The 15,612-nt window shown below is 50.0% G+C and overlaps 1 protein-coding gene and 1 long non-coding RNA gene across 2 annotated transcripts; one reads left to right on the top strand and one right to left on the bottom strand.

Moving 5' to 3' along the window:
• The first annotated feature begins 3,801 nt into the window (after positions 1 to 3,801).
• LOC131213324 (serine/threonine-protein kinase tousled-like 1) lies at positions 3,802 to 13,905 on the top strand. Its single transcript, XM_058207344.1, has 10 exons — positions 3,802 to 3,835; positions 8,359 to 8,564; positions 8,721 to 9,264; positions 9,361 to 10,999; positions 11,105 to 11,600; positions 11,737 to 11,915; positions 12,145 to 12,337; positions 12,438 to 12,643; positions 12,892 to 13,111; positions 13,254 to 13,905. Exons 1-10 carry the CDS (start codon positions 3,802 to 3,804, stop codon positions 13,560 to 13,562), a joined length of 4,026 nt encoding a protein of 1,341 aa, XP_058063327.1. The 3' UTR covers positions 13,563 to 13,905.
• Positions 4,958 to 5,524, bottom strand: LOC131213961 (uncharacterized). Its single transcript, XR_009156988.1, has 3 exons — positions 5,450 to 5,524; positions 5,250 to 5,341; positions 4,958 to 5,187 (listed from the first exon to the last, which is right to left on the bottom strand). It is a non-coding gene; the product is annotated as an uncharacterized LOC131213961 (long non-coding RNA).
• Positions 13,906 to 15,612: the final 1,707 nt, after the last annotated feature.

Genomic DNA, 15,612 nt, shown 5'->3' with positions numbered 1-15,612 from the left:
AGAGAGAGAGAGAGAGAGAGAGAGAGAGAGAGAGAGAGAGAGAGAGAAAGGAGTGGTGAGAGTACCCCTTCAATATGCTGTACTGCCGGGTGGGGGGTGGCGGTGGTGGGAGTCCGAAACCGCCCAACCACCTGCATCCGCAAACGGCGATGGAGCTGGTTGAGTGAACCATTATCGGAAGAAGCAGAACAACTAGAAGACGAGACGCATGCTCCAGCACACACCTCATCTGCGTTTGGCTCCCCTAGAGCCCGAAAATGGCGGCCGCTGATCGGGTGTTTTTTGGTTGTTCTCTTGTTTACCTTTTTAGTAGGAAATCTTTCGTGTTATCCTAGTGTTTGGCCGCGTCCCATTTCTTTACATTTTGAGTAGAGGAATAGGACATTTTCGCCGTTTCTGCAATATCCGAGATGGAATTGTTTTGTGTGTCTATCAGTTATCAGTTGAGCTCACTGCGTTCTCTTTCCACGCCACAGTGGACAACAGAGACCCTGTTGTTTGCGTACAGAACAAATACTTCGTGGCTTCAATTCCATCTGCCAAACCGTGTGCAAACGTCAAAACGGTACAGCATTTTTCTGAGGTAACTAATGAGGTTTCGTTACCAGCCCTCCTTTTTCTGTCAAACATTAAAAGTGGAAGTCCATTTGATACAGTATACAGGATATCGCCCCATCCCTTAATCATTTCTATTGGTTTTCATTTCATTATTCATTTTCATTGTTTCGGTGAACATGAAGTCCCGTACCAGGTTGTTCAATAAGTTCGTGTCGTAATCAACGAGAAAACACATATTTATGGTTCGAAATACACTTTATTGATGTTTTTCTTCTGCCAAACGTTTAGACAACAATAATAGAAATTTATTGTTTTCCCAGTGTGCATACCAGTAATCCGCACACAAAATTCCATTCATATCCTCAACACGGATGCCACCACCTTTGTGGACGATTTCTGGATACGAACTCGTTTCGGAGCCGAAGAACTAGGTTCATACCACTCCCCTTAGTCTCTTATTTTGGTTCAGGATTCAGGATTCTGGATAGAGACCCCACAAGTCTCATCCACAGTGTTGATTCAATGCAAACAATCCACAAACATCCTTTCGAGGAAGTTCTAAATGTTGCCGGATAGAAAGTTGCATTCGAATGCATTTTTGTTCCATTTTTAGTGAATGCGGCACCCGGAATTCAGCTTTCTGAAACCCAAATACTTTAGTCAAAATATTGGTTATACTGCACAATGAGGTGTCTAGGCCCTGTACCAAGTCTCTTTCAGTCATTCGACGATTTGGCAATACGATATCCTGTATTTTTCGTACGATCTCAGGTGTTGTGTCTGCTGTTGAACGTCTTTGGCGGGGATCGCCTTGAAGGCTTTGGACGATCACGTTTTAATTCAAATTCCCCCCACTTTTAACATACTAATTGAAGGCGGAGATTCCTTATACACTTTCAACATTCGTTCATAAATTTCCCTTACTTTTAAAGCTTCTCAAAATAAAAACTCAATCACTGCGCACGATACTACGCAATTTTTTTCCGTTGTAAAAAATTCTGTGACACACCTGTGAATGGCTTGTAAAACAAGATTTAAGTAGATGAATGAAATGAAACATTTCACATACATGAGGGAGTGTGCCAACATAATTAAAAAAAATTAAACACGTACTAGCGCTCGGTGTTGTTGAGCCTACGAACTTATTAAACACGCGAAACACTGCAAACACTGAGGAGAGGTGCTCGCTGCTGTGTGTCGAGCGCGTGTTCTAAAGAATTCGCAATCAAAATTGGCTGCATTTGCCTTTATTTTTTACTTCGGATTGTCCGTTGTTCCTGGGGAGTGTACGGGGCTCCTTGCAGAAAGCGCGCTCGAGAGAGAGAGAGAGATAGGAAGTGTGGTGAAATCACCCCAACACACTGGCCGGAATGAAACCGAGGCGATGTGGAGACCTGACAGAGGATTCCCGTAAGTGAAGAGAACGGGGGGGGAGAACGCACCCACACACCGACAGCGAGGGGGGTGGGGGGCAAACAATCGCGCGACGCACAAACAAAACGCAAGCAAAACACCACACCAAAAGGAGTGCGTCACCACCGGCGGCGGCGGCGGCGATAAAAAGGAAGGCGCAATCGCGGCGCATTTTTACCTGCCAAGAAATCCGACTTGATTTTTCGCCGAGCAGCGCAGCGCGGCGCGTATCGCGTTGTTGCTCATTTCCCTCGTATCCCTTTCCATGTTTCGCTCTCTCTCTCTCTCTCTCTCTACAGACACTTTCCATCACCCTCCGTCTCCGTCTTTCTGTCGGGCTCGGGCGATGTTTGGGCGATGATGGCGCTGCGCTGGGTGAGCTCCAAAACGGAGAATGTTGTGTCGCGCGGCCAGGAGTTGCGTGGTTATTTTGCTGCTCTGCTCATTACCTATAGCCTTCTAGCTAGCCCCCCACCCCCTTCCCCTCCCCCCAAACACCCCAGGAGTATCCTCAATCCTCTCGCTGTTTCGCTGACGGAGGTTTTCAAAGGCCGCAATCGCAATCGTTTATGTTCGAGGTCTGGCTGGGCGCGCGGCGGTGCGCCTTTTGCGGACTCTTGGGCCCTCTATCTCTCTCGCGCGCGCTCGCTCGCTTTGTCTCTTCCTTTCCCGCTCCTGTGACTAACTTTGAGTGTACACCTCGCACTTCGCGGCTGCCTAAGCTTCCTTCTGCCACGAGGCAGGCAGCGCTCAGGGTCGTCGACGCAACAACGCGGCGACGACGATGGTCGAAAGGTCGCCATTTTGAATTGCTGTCCCCTGGAACACACACTTTACACGCCGTTTTTCGAAATTGCCCTTTTCTTGCCTGGTGGCGCCCGTGCCCTCGGTTTTCGGATCTCGGGATCCACCACATCATCAACAGGTCTGCGCTATATTATGCGCCTCCCCCCCGCCGAGGTCCTCCTACGAATACGAACAGTTTGAAGCTATTAACGCCGCAGATTCATATTTTTATTGTAGCAGAGCAGGAGCGGAAAAAAACGGCACGACCACCGACCGATTGCCGCCGCCTCTGCTTACGCAATTGCAGTGAACAGCGCGCACTTCGATGGTGTCTTGCGTCACCACATGCGGCGGTGGCGGCGGTGTGCCTTGGTGACGTTGCAAAAGGGATGCACGAGAACGGGTGTGCCCTTTACCATCATCATCGGGTGGCAGCGCAGCAGCAGCGCTTGTCAACTCTTGATTATTTTTAAAGGACGTAGTGTGTAGACGTACGGGGAAGGATTGGGGGTAAGGAAACGGAATGCGCTAGGGGTGGAGCATTTCTTCGCACGACACCCCCGGAAAGCAAATAGCCCCACTGTGCGGGTTTGTGAGGAGATGAGGAAGCGCAGTCTGCCTGCTTGTCTTTCCCAACTCCCCAAAGGCCCCCCCCCCCCCTGTGGGGCTGAAAGTTGTGTGTATTCGGCGAGAGTGTGCCTGTGTGTATCTGAAACAGAGAGAGAGAGAGAGAGAGAGAGAGAGAGAGAGAGAGAGAGTGGTCAATGTAGTATAAATGTGTTGTGTTGAAATTCTCCGAGACTGGATGTATACAAAACTCGGGCTCCGACTCCTCGGTCCGGTGAGCTCTCTCTCTCTCTCTCTCCTTAGAGAGTGAGAGTGATACGCGACGGCTCGAGTGGTATCAAGAATCATGTCGGTTGTTGGGGCGCGGGGTCTAGCGGTGGCGTCTCAAACTAGCACTCTCAGAAGGAGAACAAGCACGGAGTTATGGTTGATGGTTGACTTCGGTGTTTATTTCATCCTGTCCTACGGGATGCGCGAATGTGCGAGAGAAAGAAAATGCGGCGAATAAAAACCGAACGCAGTTGTTAATCGGTGGGTGCTGGTAGCAGAGGGTTCGGGAACTTCAGGTGGGCAGCGAAGGAGGTTGTTCCACGCATCGTTCCTTCCGAATCGCGAAGGGTACCCTACGCGCGTACTTGCTTGCGAATGGGAACGAAAGATAAATAAGAGAGAGAGAGAGAGAGAGAGAGAGAGAGAGAGAGAGAGAGGGAGAAAGAGAAAGAGAGAGAGAAAAGGAGAGCGAGAGAGGATTATATAGTGAATCAAGCCGGGGTGCACACACGCGCATACATCTCACAAACGGCTCTACTGCCCCGTTGTCGGCCCACTAAAGCAGTGGCTCGTCCCTATAATAGCGCCTGCAGGCTATATAGGTTCAAGCTCTCTCTCTCTCTCTCCCTGTCCCTCTCTCGCAGCAAGGACTCTTTCTTCTCTCTCTCTTACTACATGTATAAAAAATTAAATATCTATACCTACATATATATAAACATGTATATGCCTCGTTCAAACCCACCAATATGTTTCGGGAATGCGTTGGTGTGCCTGGAACATCCTTTTTTGTGTCACGGAAAAATTCTCGCCAGAAGCACAATCCACCATCCAGAGCCAGAACCAGAGCCGTTGGTCTCTCTTCATAACGGGGGTTATTTTTATGTGTCAAAAACAAAAAATTAACATGTGAAGAACTCTGCGAGAAGCAAACCGTTGAATTATCGATGAAAAATATGAAGCCTCTAAATAAGAACAAAACGAAACAAAAAATCAAGAAAACGACAAAAAAAAACACACACAAGAAGGAAATTGAAACAGAAACATACGTCGAGTGATTTTAGTTAGAAAAAAAAAATTACATCATAAACTTATATCGCTAATACCTTAAGATCTAATTACATGCTATTATTTATGCCGGTATGAGAAGACAGTTCTTTACATATCCTATCCATCCTATTCTGTCGAAAGCATACTGCGTGCCCAGTGGTCGTGCTTCCATTTTTCTGTACGAGACACGAGATAAGTACAATTTCGAATTACCCAAAAACTACTTACCCGGGTCCTGGAACTCCTTCCACGCTGCGCATGGGCCTAGCACGTGAGGCCTCTCCAATCCCCCATACTGCAGACGGAGCCAGGTTTTCAGGATGATTTCCGCTCCAGCGTGATGTGTGTGGTAGGCGAAAGGATTTCAATGCTTGCCATCAGCCGCCTCTTCATCCCTGGCTCTGGTGACGTTGGTCATAGTCATTTATATATGCGGCCTTGAATTAACTGAACTCCATTTTTTCTCTCACCAATGGTGAAAACCCGAGCGGTGCTGGTGTACTTTTCTCTTCCCTAATATTTAACAACTGTCTCATCAGCGTATACCTGCAGGGAAGGATCAGGGAGAAGATCTTGCATTGGGTATTGTTTGCTACATTCCAACCTACCTCCCGTGTACGGTAGATATTTCAGTTGCAATATTGGTTGGTGGCATCGAACGTCTGGTGGTGATTGCTTTGTCCAAATCCAAAACTGAAAACTGGTTTCATATGCCCATCTTTTTAGTACAGAAAGGCGCCCATTTTGCACGGCCCAACGTGTGCATCATCCGCCGCGCTCTATCTTATCTAGCCACAGTCTCGTTTACCTCTTTTTGTGCCGTGTTTCGATCAAAGCAGTCGCGAAGCGTTCCGGTTCCGTGTCTCCTCCTCGCCGGTGGTTTCTGCGGTGTGTTACGTTGCTATGGCCAGAGAGCCCGCACGCTGCTGCCGCCGCTGCTGCTGCTGCTGCTGCTCTGTGTAACGCACACTACGTTAGGCCCAGAGCCTCGGCCGCGGCGGCGGTATGTCGATAGAGATGTCCACATTGTGTCCGCGCTTGTGTGCGTCCGAGCAGCATTCGAGCTGGCTCTGGCTGGCGCGCACGCGACAATATGGTTTGCTGTGTATGTGTGTATGCGGGAAGGAGTAAGCTCCGGGTCCGGCAGCCGCCGCGTTTGTCAATTTGCTCCTTGTATCAGAGCCCCTCCTGTGTGCGTAAATGGCGGCAGTGTGGTCGCCGAGCAAACGGTGGTTAAAATAAAGTGTAGCCAGTTGTAGAGCGAGATTGTAGCGAAACACTTTGAGCAAATGGTGGTGGTGTGGCCTCGCTAGTTCTGAGTGCGCGCGATGTGTAGTAGTTGATATAGTAGACCCCCGACATACAACCATACGCAGTTTCGGTGCAGTTTCATCGCCCGCTGCCATGATGGTTCGCTCGCTACATCTGCTCCATATTCCGTTTCGGGCGATGTAGTGTGTGGGCTACCACCAATAATGGTGACGTTGGGCTGCTGACGTTCGCACGTTCGCGAGAAGGCCTCAACACAAATTCACCCTCTCGTTGCTAGTAGTGTGTAGTGAGTTATCCTGTATTAAGGGAAAAACCCCGCTCGTTCCCCGTACAGTGAGTATAAGTGTCGCGTGCGCGACAGAGCCTTAGACTCCTTTCGCACCCACGGATGACATGGCCGGATATCGATAGGGCGCCGCAGTTATCTTCCATAGTGGCGTGTGTGGTGCAGTTCGGAAAACCGCGAGCGCTGGACTGGACCTCTGCTGGAGCGCACGAACCTGCGGACACCACCAACACGTATTATGGTGCGTGGCCGCTGACCATGTCTTCCTCTTCCTGTCCAGCTAATGCCACCCGTTCGTGCAACCGAACCGGCCTCTGGTTCCTTCGCCTAACTTGCCTGTGTGACTGTGTGCGTGCTGCTCCGTGATTGCATTGTGATATGAGTGGAGTCACACAAACACACAAACCCACCTTTTTTTTAAATATATATATATATTCATTTACATATATGTATATAAATATATATGTATAAATATTTATCGTATATTGTGTTTATAAATTCATATATATACATATAGACGTACACATCGGAGGAACGTACAGTTCATTGAGACGGGCAGAAGAAAAGCAGGGCGCACGGTGTTCGCCACGAATTCAGGAAATTCACGATCTCGGCAAAGACACAAGACACAACAACAATAGCAGGAAGTGGGAGATGTGCTCTCCGTCGTCGTCGTCGTCGTCGTTGTCGTCGTTGTCGTCGTTGTCGTTGGGCTCGCACAATTAACCGAAACACATCATCATACAAGGAAACGGAGGCGGTGGCGGTGGCGGTGGCGGTCATCGTGTGTCGAACGGACCGCACTGCCTCGATGCGTCGCCGACGGTCACAATCACGACGACTCGGCCGCCGGCGCGATCTTCTTCCTCCGGGGCGCGGGAAAGGATGCCGACCAAGCAAATGGCGGGGGCCACTGAACGTGGCCGCACTAGTAGTGCAATGCGTGCCCTACGCAAATTGGTGGTCCACGGGCAGGATCGACCGGAAAGAAAGCAGCGTGTCATTGGCGGCTGCCATATTACTAGAAATAATGTAGCGGTAGGTTTGATTTTATGTTTTCCCGTTAATCTCTATCACTCACCTTCCACCCGCCATTTTAGATTTTTTTCGTTCACCGCAGGCCCTCGGTCCTATGTGCGCTGTAAAGGTCGTTTTGCGTTGTCTCGTCTCGACGCTTGCGATTTGGCAGCCCCCTACACTACCATTATCGCCGGCGTAGTTAGATAATTTTATTTGCTTCTCTCGTGCTGTTACTCGTGTGCTTGTGTTTGAATCATCCGTATGAAGTATTGGGGCATGATTCTTGTTTTCAACATGCAGTTATCATGCAATATGATATGTAGCCACTGTTTGTGAGGATGCGTACGATACACGGAGAATCTCGGGAGAGAAAGAGAGAGATGCATATAACCAATGAGAGAGAGAGAGAGAGAGTTACAAGCGATGCAGAGCAAAGTGGTGACTGCAATGAGTGTAATATGCTTACAAAGTAGAGCAATTCCGGAAAAGAAAAATCCGGTTTCTTCTTCTTTAATCCTACTTCGAACCACAACGAATAGCTCCAAAACAAAGATTTATAGCATATAGAGATAGGGCAGGCTCCGATAGACCAAGATTGGTCACCCCCAAGAAGCTGCCACACTTTGGGGCTACAATTTTTAGTGACCAAGACGTTTTCTGCGCTCATAGTTCACATTCTAAGCGACTCCAGCTCGCAACGGGTAAACGGCAAATCAGGTGCAAATACCTGCATACGGGCAAAAATCAATGTTTTGATCATAATAATTTGCGTTATAATGTTTGCTCAAAACTTTGTCCACAGAAGCGCAAAGTTCGACAATATCGCTTCTGACTGTGGCGTAATATTGTCGTAACCAAATCTTAAGCATAATTCTCATAAAAGGATAGAAACATCCTTATAAAATAGTAAAAACGGGTCTCTTCAGAACGCGTTGTGCTAACGATGTGGCAACGGACAAAACGGAATGTCGGTTGCCACCACCGTTTTGCGCAATCTCGGACAAAATCGACCATTTATTATATTGAATTTTCTCTATATCGGTTGACGATATTGTGGTATCGCTTTTTTAATCGTCCTTTCCTAACAAAATTTTTATCTTTCCTCTCGCCTTTTTCTGACTCTCGCATTGGGTCGATGCAGATGTCGGCCGGAACTCAGCTGCAGATGGCACCACAAACGACAATAGTACAACAAGTTGGCCAGGACCAAACGCACCACCATTCACATCACATGCAGCAGCACTATAGCGGTGGCCAACAGCAGCAGCAACATTCGCAAGTATCCGCATCTCAGCAGACTTCCGCCGCCGCAGCCCTGGCTGCCGCTGTTGGCAACCTCTCTACGGTAGGAACAACTGCGCTGACCGGCGGCGGAAGTGGTGCGACTGGAAGTGGTGCGACTGGAAGTGGAAACGGTCCGCTGGTTGCAATCAACAGTTGCCCCCATCAGCAGTTGAACCAGCACCTGCATCACCATCAGCAGCAGCAGCAGCAGCAGCAGCAACAGCAACAGCTGCACCATCATCACCACCACCATCATCATAACAACAATAAGGACCAGGACTCCAACATGAGCACTGGTTCGTCGCATAGTGATAAGGAAATTGAGGCGATCGCGGTAGCAACAGCTGCCACCGCCGCTACCGCTACCTGCACATGTGGCGTCGCCACGGCACCCACGCCGGAGAAGGTGTCGCGAGTTCCAGCGGAGCGGAAGCGCAAGCGGAAAGCCCCCGACGATAATGGTGGGCCCGGCGGAGGAGGAGGAGGTGGAGGAGAAACCGCGGCGGGTATTGATTCTCGCGGTGGTGTTGGGGGGGCCGCGGGGGTTGGCGGCCATTTACGTGATAGTAGAGATAATGTTAAGGGCCCGCGGCTCTCTTTGCCGCTCAGTGATACTAAGATAAATGATTACTTTCCCAAACAACCGGCTGGCACGCTGCTCCGTGCGCATCCTGTTACGGTTGCGACAACGGTGGCCGGTAGCGCGCCTGCTGCTGGTAGTGGAGGCCGAGGTGCTACCATCTCCTTGACCAGTGTCGGCGGTTGTTCTATCATAGGACCAATAAAAAATTCATCTGCCACCGACGGTGGTACTAATCAGATCGTCAGCGGCAGCAGTACCCCCGGTGGTGGAGGAGGTTCTGGTGGCGGAGGAAGCGGAGCGGCTGGTGGTGGCAACGGTCAATCGACTAAGAGCAGTAGTAGCCCACAGGTTGGTGGCCCCTACCCAATGTACCCGCCGTCGTCGTCGCCCCAGTCCCAACACCTGCCCGTGGTCAGTAGTGCGGGAGGTGGTGGTGTGGCAGCACAGGTTGGCAGCAGTCCCACACCCCAGCAGCAGGATCCATTTAGCCGACCACAGCGACAACCATCGGTTAACGCTTCCGTGCTAGTTCCTCCTTCTTCGTCCGCCGCCACGGCAGCGGCAGCAGCGGCGGCAGCCGCAGTTGCGGCGGCCGCTGCAGCCATGTCCGCCCTCACCCAAACGGCGTCATCCACCGGTACGTCGATATTGAACGCGTCGGCAGCAGCGGGCCCTACCGTCGTTTCCTCGGCATCTCAACAAAAGACTAATCTGGCCCAACCTGCCCAGCTACAAAAGCAACTACAACAGTCGTCGTCACAGCAGCAGCGTGAGCAGAAACAGTCAACGACGCACTCGGTGGCGCAGCAACACTCTATTGCTGGCTCGCAAACGAACGGCGGCGACGGTGGCGGCGGAGGGTCCAGAGTATCATCGGGCCAGTCTCAAATGACACTAGCAACCTCGTCGCAGCAGCAGCAAGCAGCGGTGGTGGTGGTGGCAGCCCAACAGACCGCGACGATCGCCAGTGGCGGCGGTATGCAGCAATCGTCGCAAAACGCCTCCCAGCATCAGCAGCAAAGTGTGCAGAAGAGCACTGGCGGACTAGGGACCACCAAAGCTGGCGGCATTCCCACGTCGGCGGTGGTGGTGGTGACTTCAACGCCGGTCACAGTGATACCTAGCGGCGCTGCTAACCACCACAGCATTACTGGAGTGGGCAGTGGTGTGGGAGAGGGTGGTGGCGTTGTTAGCGGTATCGTCCTTCCATTATCCAACAGCAGCTCCAACATCAACCTGTTACTCAGTAGCAGTAGCAACAGCAGTAATAGCAATAACAGCAGCACCGGAAGCACCAGCAATGGCGGGGGTGGCGTGGATGGTACGGCAGGGGCCGTTGGAGGTGGCGGTGGGATAGGAGCTAGCAAAGCGTCCATTGCTTCGTCCCTCGCCGGAGGCGGAGGGGCGGCTGTGCTTGGTAGTGGTGCGAATAGTTCCACCGCCGCGCAACCTGCGACCGCGGCACTATCGGCCTCGTCCTCAACGGCGGAGGCCGGAGGGGCCGTGGGGCTTTCAGCGTCCGCGACGGCATCGTCGTCGTTGGTGACCGCTGCGCCACCGATCATGGCTACGAAGCAGGTGCAGACCGATTTGACTCAGGCGGACATTAGCGAGCGGGAGCACGACTTCGACGCGAGTCGGACCCGTGTCGATGAGCTGGCGCGATTGTCGGACGAACAGAAGTGTCAGATCAGCACACACCAAAAAGTGATCGAGCAACACAAGAGCCACATCAACAAGTGCATCGAAGTAGTGAAAAAGCTGCTAAAGCAGAAGAGCAACATCGAGAAGAAGGAGGCACGCCAGAAGTGCATGCAGAACCGGTTGCGGCTCGGCCAGTTTGTGACGCAGCGTGTCGGCGCCACCTTTCAGGAAAATTGGACTGACGGTTATGCATTTCAGGAGCTCGCAAAGTACGTGCCCCATTCACTCACTCGTCATTCGTTTCGATACCCCGATAAAAACAGCACCATATCAAATGAACTAATTGTTTCCCCTACTCATTTTCTCCGCCGTAGGCGCCAGGAAGAGATAACGGCAGAACGAGAGGAAATCGATCGGCAGAAAAAATTGTTGATGAAGAAGCGCCCCACCAACAGCGAGGGTGGTCGGAAGCGCAACAACAACAGTAGTAATACCGGATCCGCGACCGCGTCCGCTACCGGTACCGCAACCGCCGGTGGTGGTGGCGGTGGCATCGGTGGTAGCGCCAGCGGTGCGGGTGGGACCGCCAGCGGGAGTAACGGTGGAGGCAGCGCGGGTGGCAATGCAGGATCGACCGGTGGTTCGTCGCTGCACAACGGCAACGACAGCACGTTCCTCAAGCCCGACCCGGTCGTCAGTAGCAACTCCACCTTTACGCTCCAGGAGTACTACGAGTGCGACGAGATACTGAAACTGCGTCAAAATGCGCTCAAAAAGGAGGATGCCGATCTGCAGCTGGAGATGGAAAAGCTGGAACGTGAGCGAAACTTACACATCAGAGAGCTTAAGCGGATACACAATGAGGATCAGGTGCGGAATCGAACGAGTGTGGCTGGCTGGTTGAGGGGAATGGGAGGGGCAGGGACGAGAGGAGAAATATTGACATTGTTATATCCGGACTCCACAACCGGTTTCGGTATTTGTGTTCTTGGTCTCACTTCTCCAGTCACGATTCAACAATCATCCCGTACTGAATGATCGCTACCTGCTGCTGATGCTGCTTGGCAAAGGAGGATTTTCCGAGGTGCACAAGGCGTTCGACCTTAAGGAGCAACGTTACGTCGCGTGCAAGGTGCACCAGCTGAACAAAGACTGGAAGGAGGATAAGAAAGCCAACTACATTAAGTGAGTGTGCCCGACGAGCAAGTTGTGCGTCAGGTTCTGATCCTGAATCAATCACATAGAATGCTGCTGATACTGCTGGCCTTAGCTTTCTGCTAGGGAAAAGTTGCCGCTGTGTTTGTACACTGCATCAGCAACCAAACCAACCTGATGGGCATAGCGCTTTTTCCATCGTTTTCAAGTCACTCTGTTTATTTTTGTTTGCTACTTTTCTACTCCCCCTCCGCATCAGGCATGCGCTGCGAGAGTACAACATACACAAGGCTCTCGATCATCCACGTGTTGTGAAGTTGTACGACGTGTTCGAAATCGATGCGAACTCATTCTGCACCGTGCTCGAGTACTGTGACGGGCACGATCTGGACTTTTACCTGAAGCAGCACAAAACGATTCCTGAGAAGGAGGCGCGTTCGATCATCATGCAGGTGAGAAGTTCCGCATTTTCGAACCCGTTTCAGCAGCTCTTCCGGAGTATTCCGGTTTATTTTTCGATTGTTTGCTACTAACACCTCCCGTTTTCTACAGGTTGTGTCGGCACTGAAGTATTTGAACGAGATCAAGCCTCCGATCATCCACTACGATCTGAAGCCGGGCAACATCCTTCTAACTGAGGGTAACGTGTGCGGTGAGATCAAAATTACCGACTTTGGTCTGTCGAAGGTTATGGACGAAGAAAACTATAATCCCGACCACGGTATGGATCTCACGTCACAAGGTGCTGGAACTTATTGGTGAGCGAACGAATGCAAATGCGGCCGAAAACTTCACGCGAATTAACCCGAAAACAAGCACGAAAAGAAGGAAGGACCCACCTTCTTGCCTTTCCTCTCCAGTTTTCCCTCTCTTTTGCCTGAATGATGTGAATTTAATTCATCCCCTTTTGGTTTGTTTGCTTCATACCATCCCCACCCGCCTGTTACGCAATGGTTGCCTGGGCGAATTCCTTCGGTGATATTGCGTGTCACGGGTGATTTTATAGGTACTTGCCACCGGAGTGCTTCGTTGTCGGCAAGAACCCACCGAAGATCTCCTCAAAGGTGGACGTTTGGAGCGTAGGCGTTATTTTTTACCAGTGTCTATACGGGAAGAAGCCGTTTGGTCACAACCAGTCACAGGCCACCATACTCGAGGAGAACACGATCCTGAAAGCGACAGAAGTTCAGTTTGCTAATAAACCGACCGTCTCGAACGAGGCAAAGGTAAGCGATGGGGGAGCGCGAGCTGCTCTGCGTTTTCTCGCTTATATACTGTAGCTTCTCTGTTAGGTTTAAAGTGGAATAGAGAGCGAAAAAAGTGTTTCTTAACTTTTTTGTTTGTTTGTTTGAACTCCTTTCTTTTCAGAGTTTTATACGCGGATGCCTCGCATATCGGAAAGAGGATCGCATGGATGTGTTCGCACTGGCAAAGCACGAGTATCTGCAGCCGCCAATATCGAAGCATAATCGGTCGTCAAACCAGCAAAACCAGCACGTTGGAGGTAACGTGACCAGCAATAGTGGGCCCGGTGGGGGCGTTGGTGGCGGCGGTGGTGGCGGTGGAGGGGGCGGTGGTTCAGGTGGGTCGGGCGGTGCCGGGGGCAATCCGGGAGGCCAGCAAACCTCTTTCTCCACCGGCATGTTCGGCAACATGAACCAATCGAGCTCATCTTAGCTGATTTTTTGCAACTACACTAAGCGAAGCAGCGTCAGCGTCAGCGTCCCTGTGGTGCCCACTTTCCCTCTCGTAAGCCCCGCATTAATTGTTACGAATACGCCAACGATCAGTTCGTCCTCCTCGCCCATCTTTGATGCCACGATAGCCGCCCTATCTCTGAAGCCGCTTGCCGCAGCAAGCGGTATCTACACTTCCTCTTCGCTTCGCGTGGTTCTACGATGTAGTAGCAGCAGCGAGACTAACAGCGAACACAATATCACTATCACTACTACCAACACTGTGACTATGGCAAGTGCAAATGATGCGCACCCGGCCTCGGCAGGGATGCTGTTTTGTACCTCGGGCGATGATCAAGAGTGCGAAACCACGGTTTGCATCGGGAGTGTCGTTATGTGCGAATCTGATCATCCATCCTTGTTGCTATTTTTACATCGTCGCACAGCGGCGGTGTGTTGAAAAGGCAAAGCATCAACACGCAGCAGCAACAGCAACAGCACCCACAAGCATAAACAATGTTAACAAGAAATGTCATGCGCTAGCAAAGTACGCGCAGCAAAAGCAAAATTTCAATACCAACAATCAACCGCTCTCCGTGCATCGATTCGAAGAGAATGCAATGGAAACAGTACCACCATCGACACATTGTCAGCAACTACGATTGCCGTTGGTCATTGGACAGCATTTACTCGCCAATACCGGATCCACCGATCACTTCAAACTCTTCAATCAACCATCATCAATTGCTGGTGTTACGGGGAGCAGCTACAACCGGTAACTGGGGTGGAGTGGTGCAGTACACATTATCTTGACACAATCCGCAATCCGTTGGGTCACGCTACTCAAAAGACGACCACGCAGAGAATGGTAAAGTGATCAACCATGCAGCATGAGACACGATCTCTATGTTGACCACCAAATTTCGCAATCGTTATCATCCAACCCATTTCTACCTCTTCGTAGAATATTGAAAAAACAAACATCGCCCCACAATCGCACACACACAAACACACAGACACACACACACAAACGTGCGCGCGCAATCTACGCCTTTTCCGATCTACTGAAGGTTTTGTGAGATTTCCGGTTCAATAGAGTCAGCTAGATCTTGTTATGTTCAACCTTTCATTTCGAAGCTTCCAAATGATTCGAAGGCGCACCCCCTTGCTGCTTAGCTCATCAGATCACATCAAAGATGTACGAAAAGTTAACTAAACGTCTCCACATTTCTCGCACTTCCAAATTTCCGGGGCCAAATTGACATTTCTTTGCGTCACCGAAATTGTGTCGCTCCACGAGCACCGTTAGCATGATGGAGGGCCTTGAGAGAGTATTTTGCCTTAGTATGTTTGATTCCCACTTTGGTCCCACTTAGGGCAGTGAAACTTGGAAGAGAGGAAGAACAGAGCGGTGCTTATTGAAAGCCCTATAAAATTACAGTTAAACATTCCTTTTTTGACTACCAAATCGTATACAGTTAAAAATAGTACAACGCCATCTTTATTTTTTTAAATTTATGTTAAGATCGTCAAGATTGATGAAAAAAATGTATAGTACTATATTCGTATGCACACTTATTTACTATGGTAGTTTTGAAAATCTTGAACTGTGACATACCTTTGAGTTCACATTGAACGTTGTAAAACAATCGCAAATGAATTATTCCCCTGTATCTTTAATCTCAACGAGCCATACTTATATTGGGTTCGTTTTTTTTAGTTTTCTACTCCTGATTTAAATTTGTTGTATTGCTTTGCATCTGAAATGCTCCAGCAGCCTTTTTGTTTTGCATTTCTATTTTGCCTAAAGTTCACGGCTATAATTTGCATTACGTTGATTGATCACTAAAGAGAACCGAGCGCTAGGAAAAGGAAATCGTGGTACGATATATACTAATTGCAAAATCTCCTTTTTGATGTAGCTTTTTGGTTGATTTGAAAACAGAAAACGAAGAAAAGCGTTTTAGACACACCGGTTCAAGAACACGCTAGAGTAATAGTTTACACATTAGGTAATAGGGTTTGTACATTTTGTACATTAGATAATAGGG

This window comes from Anopheles bellator, chromosome X (assembly GCF_943735745.2).
Source record: "Anopheles bellator chromosome X, idAnoBellAS_SP24_06.2, whole genome shotgun sequence".
NCBI classification, from domain to species: Eukaryota; Metazoa; Arthropoda; class Insecta; order Diptera; family Culicidae; genus Anopheles; species Anopheles bellator.
Note: the sequence above shows the minus strand (reverse complement) of the source record. Positions and strands in the feature narration are given on the sequence as shown.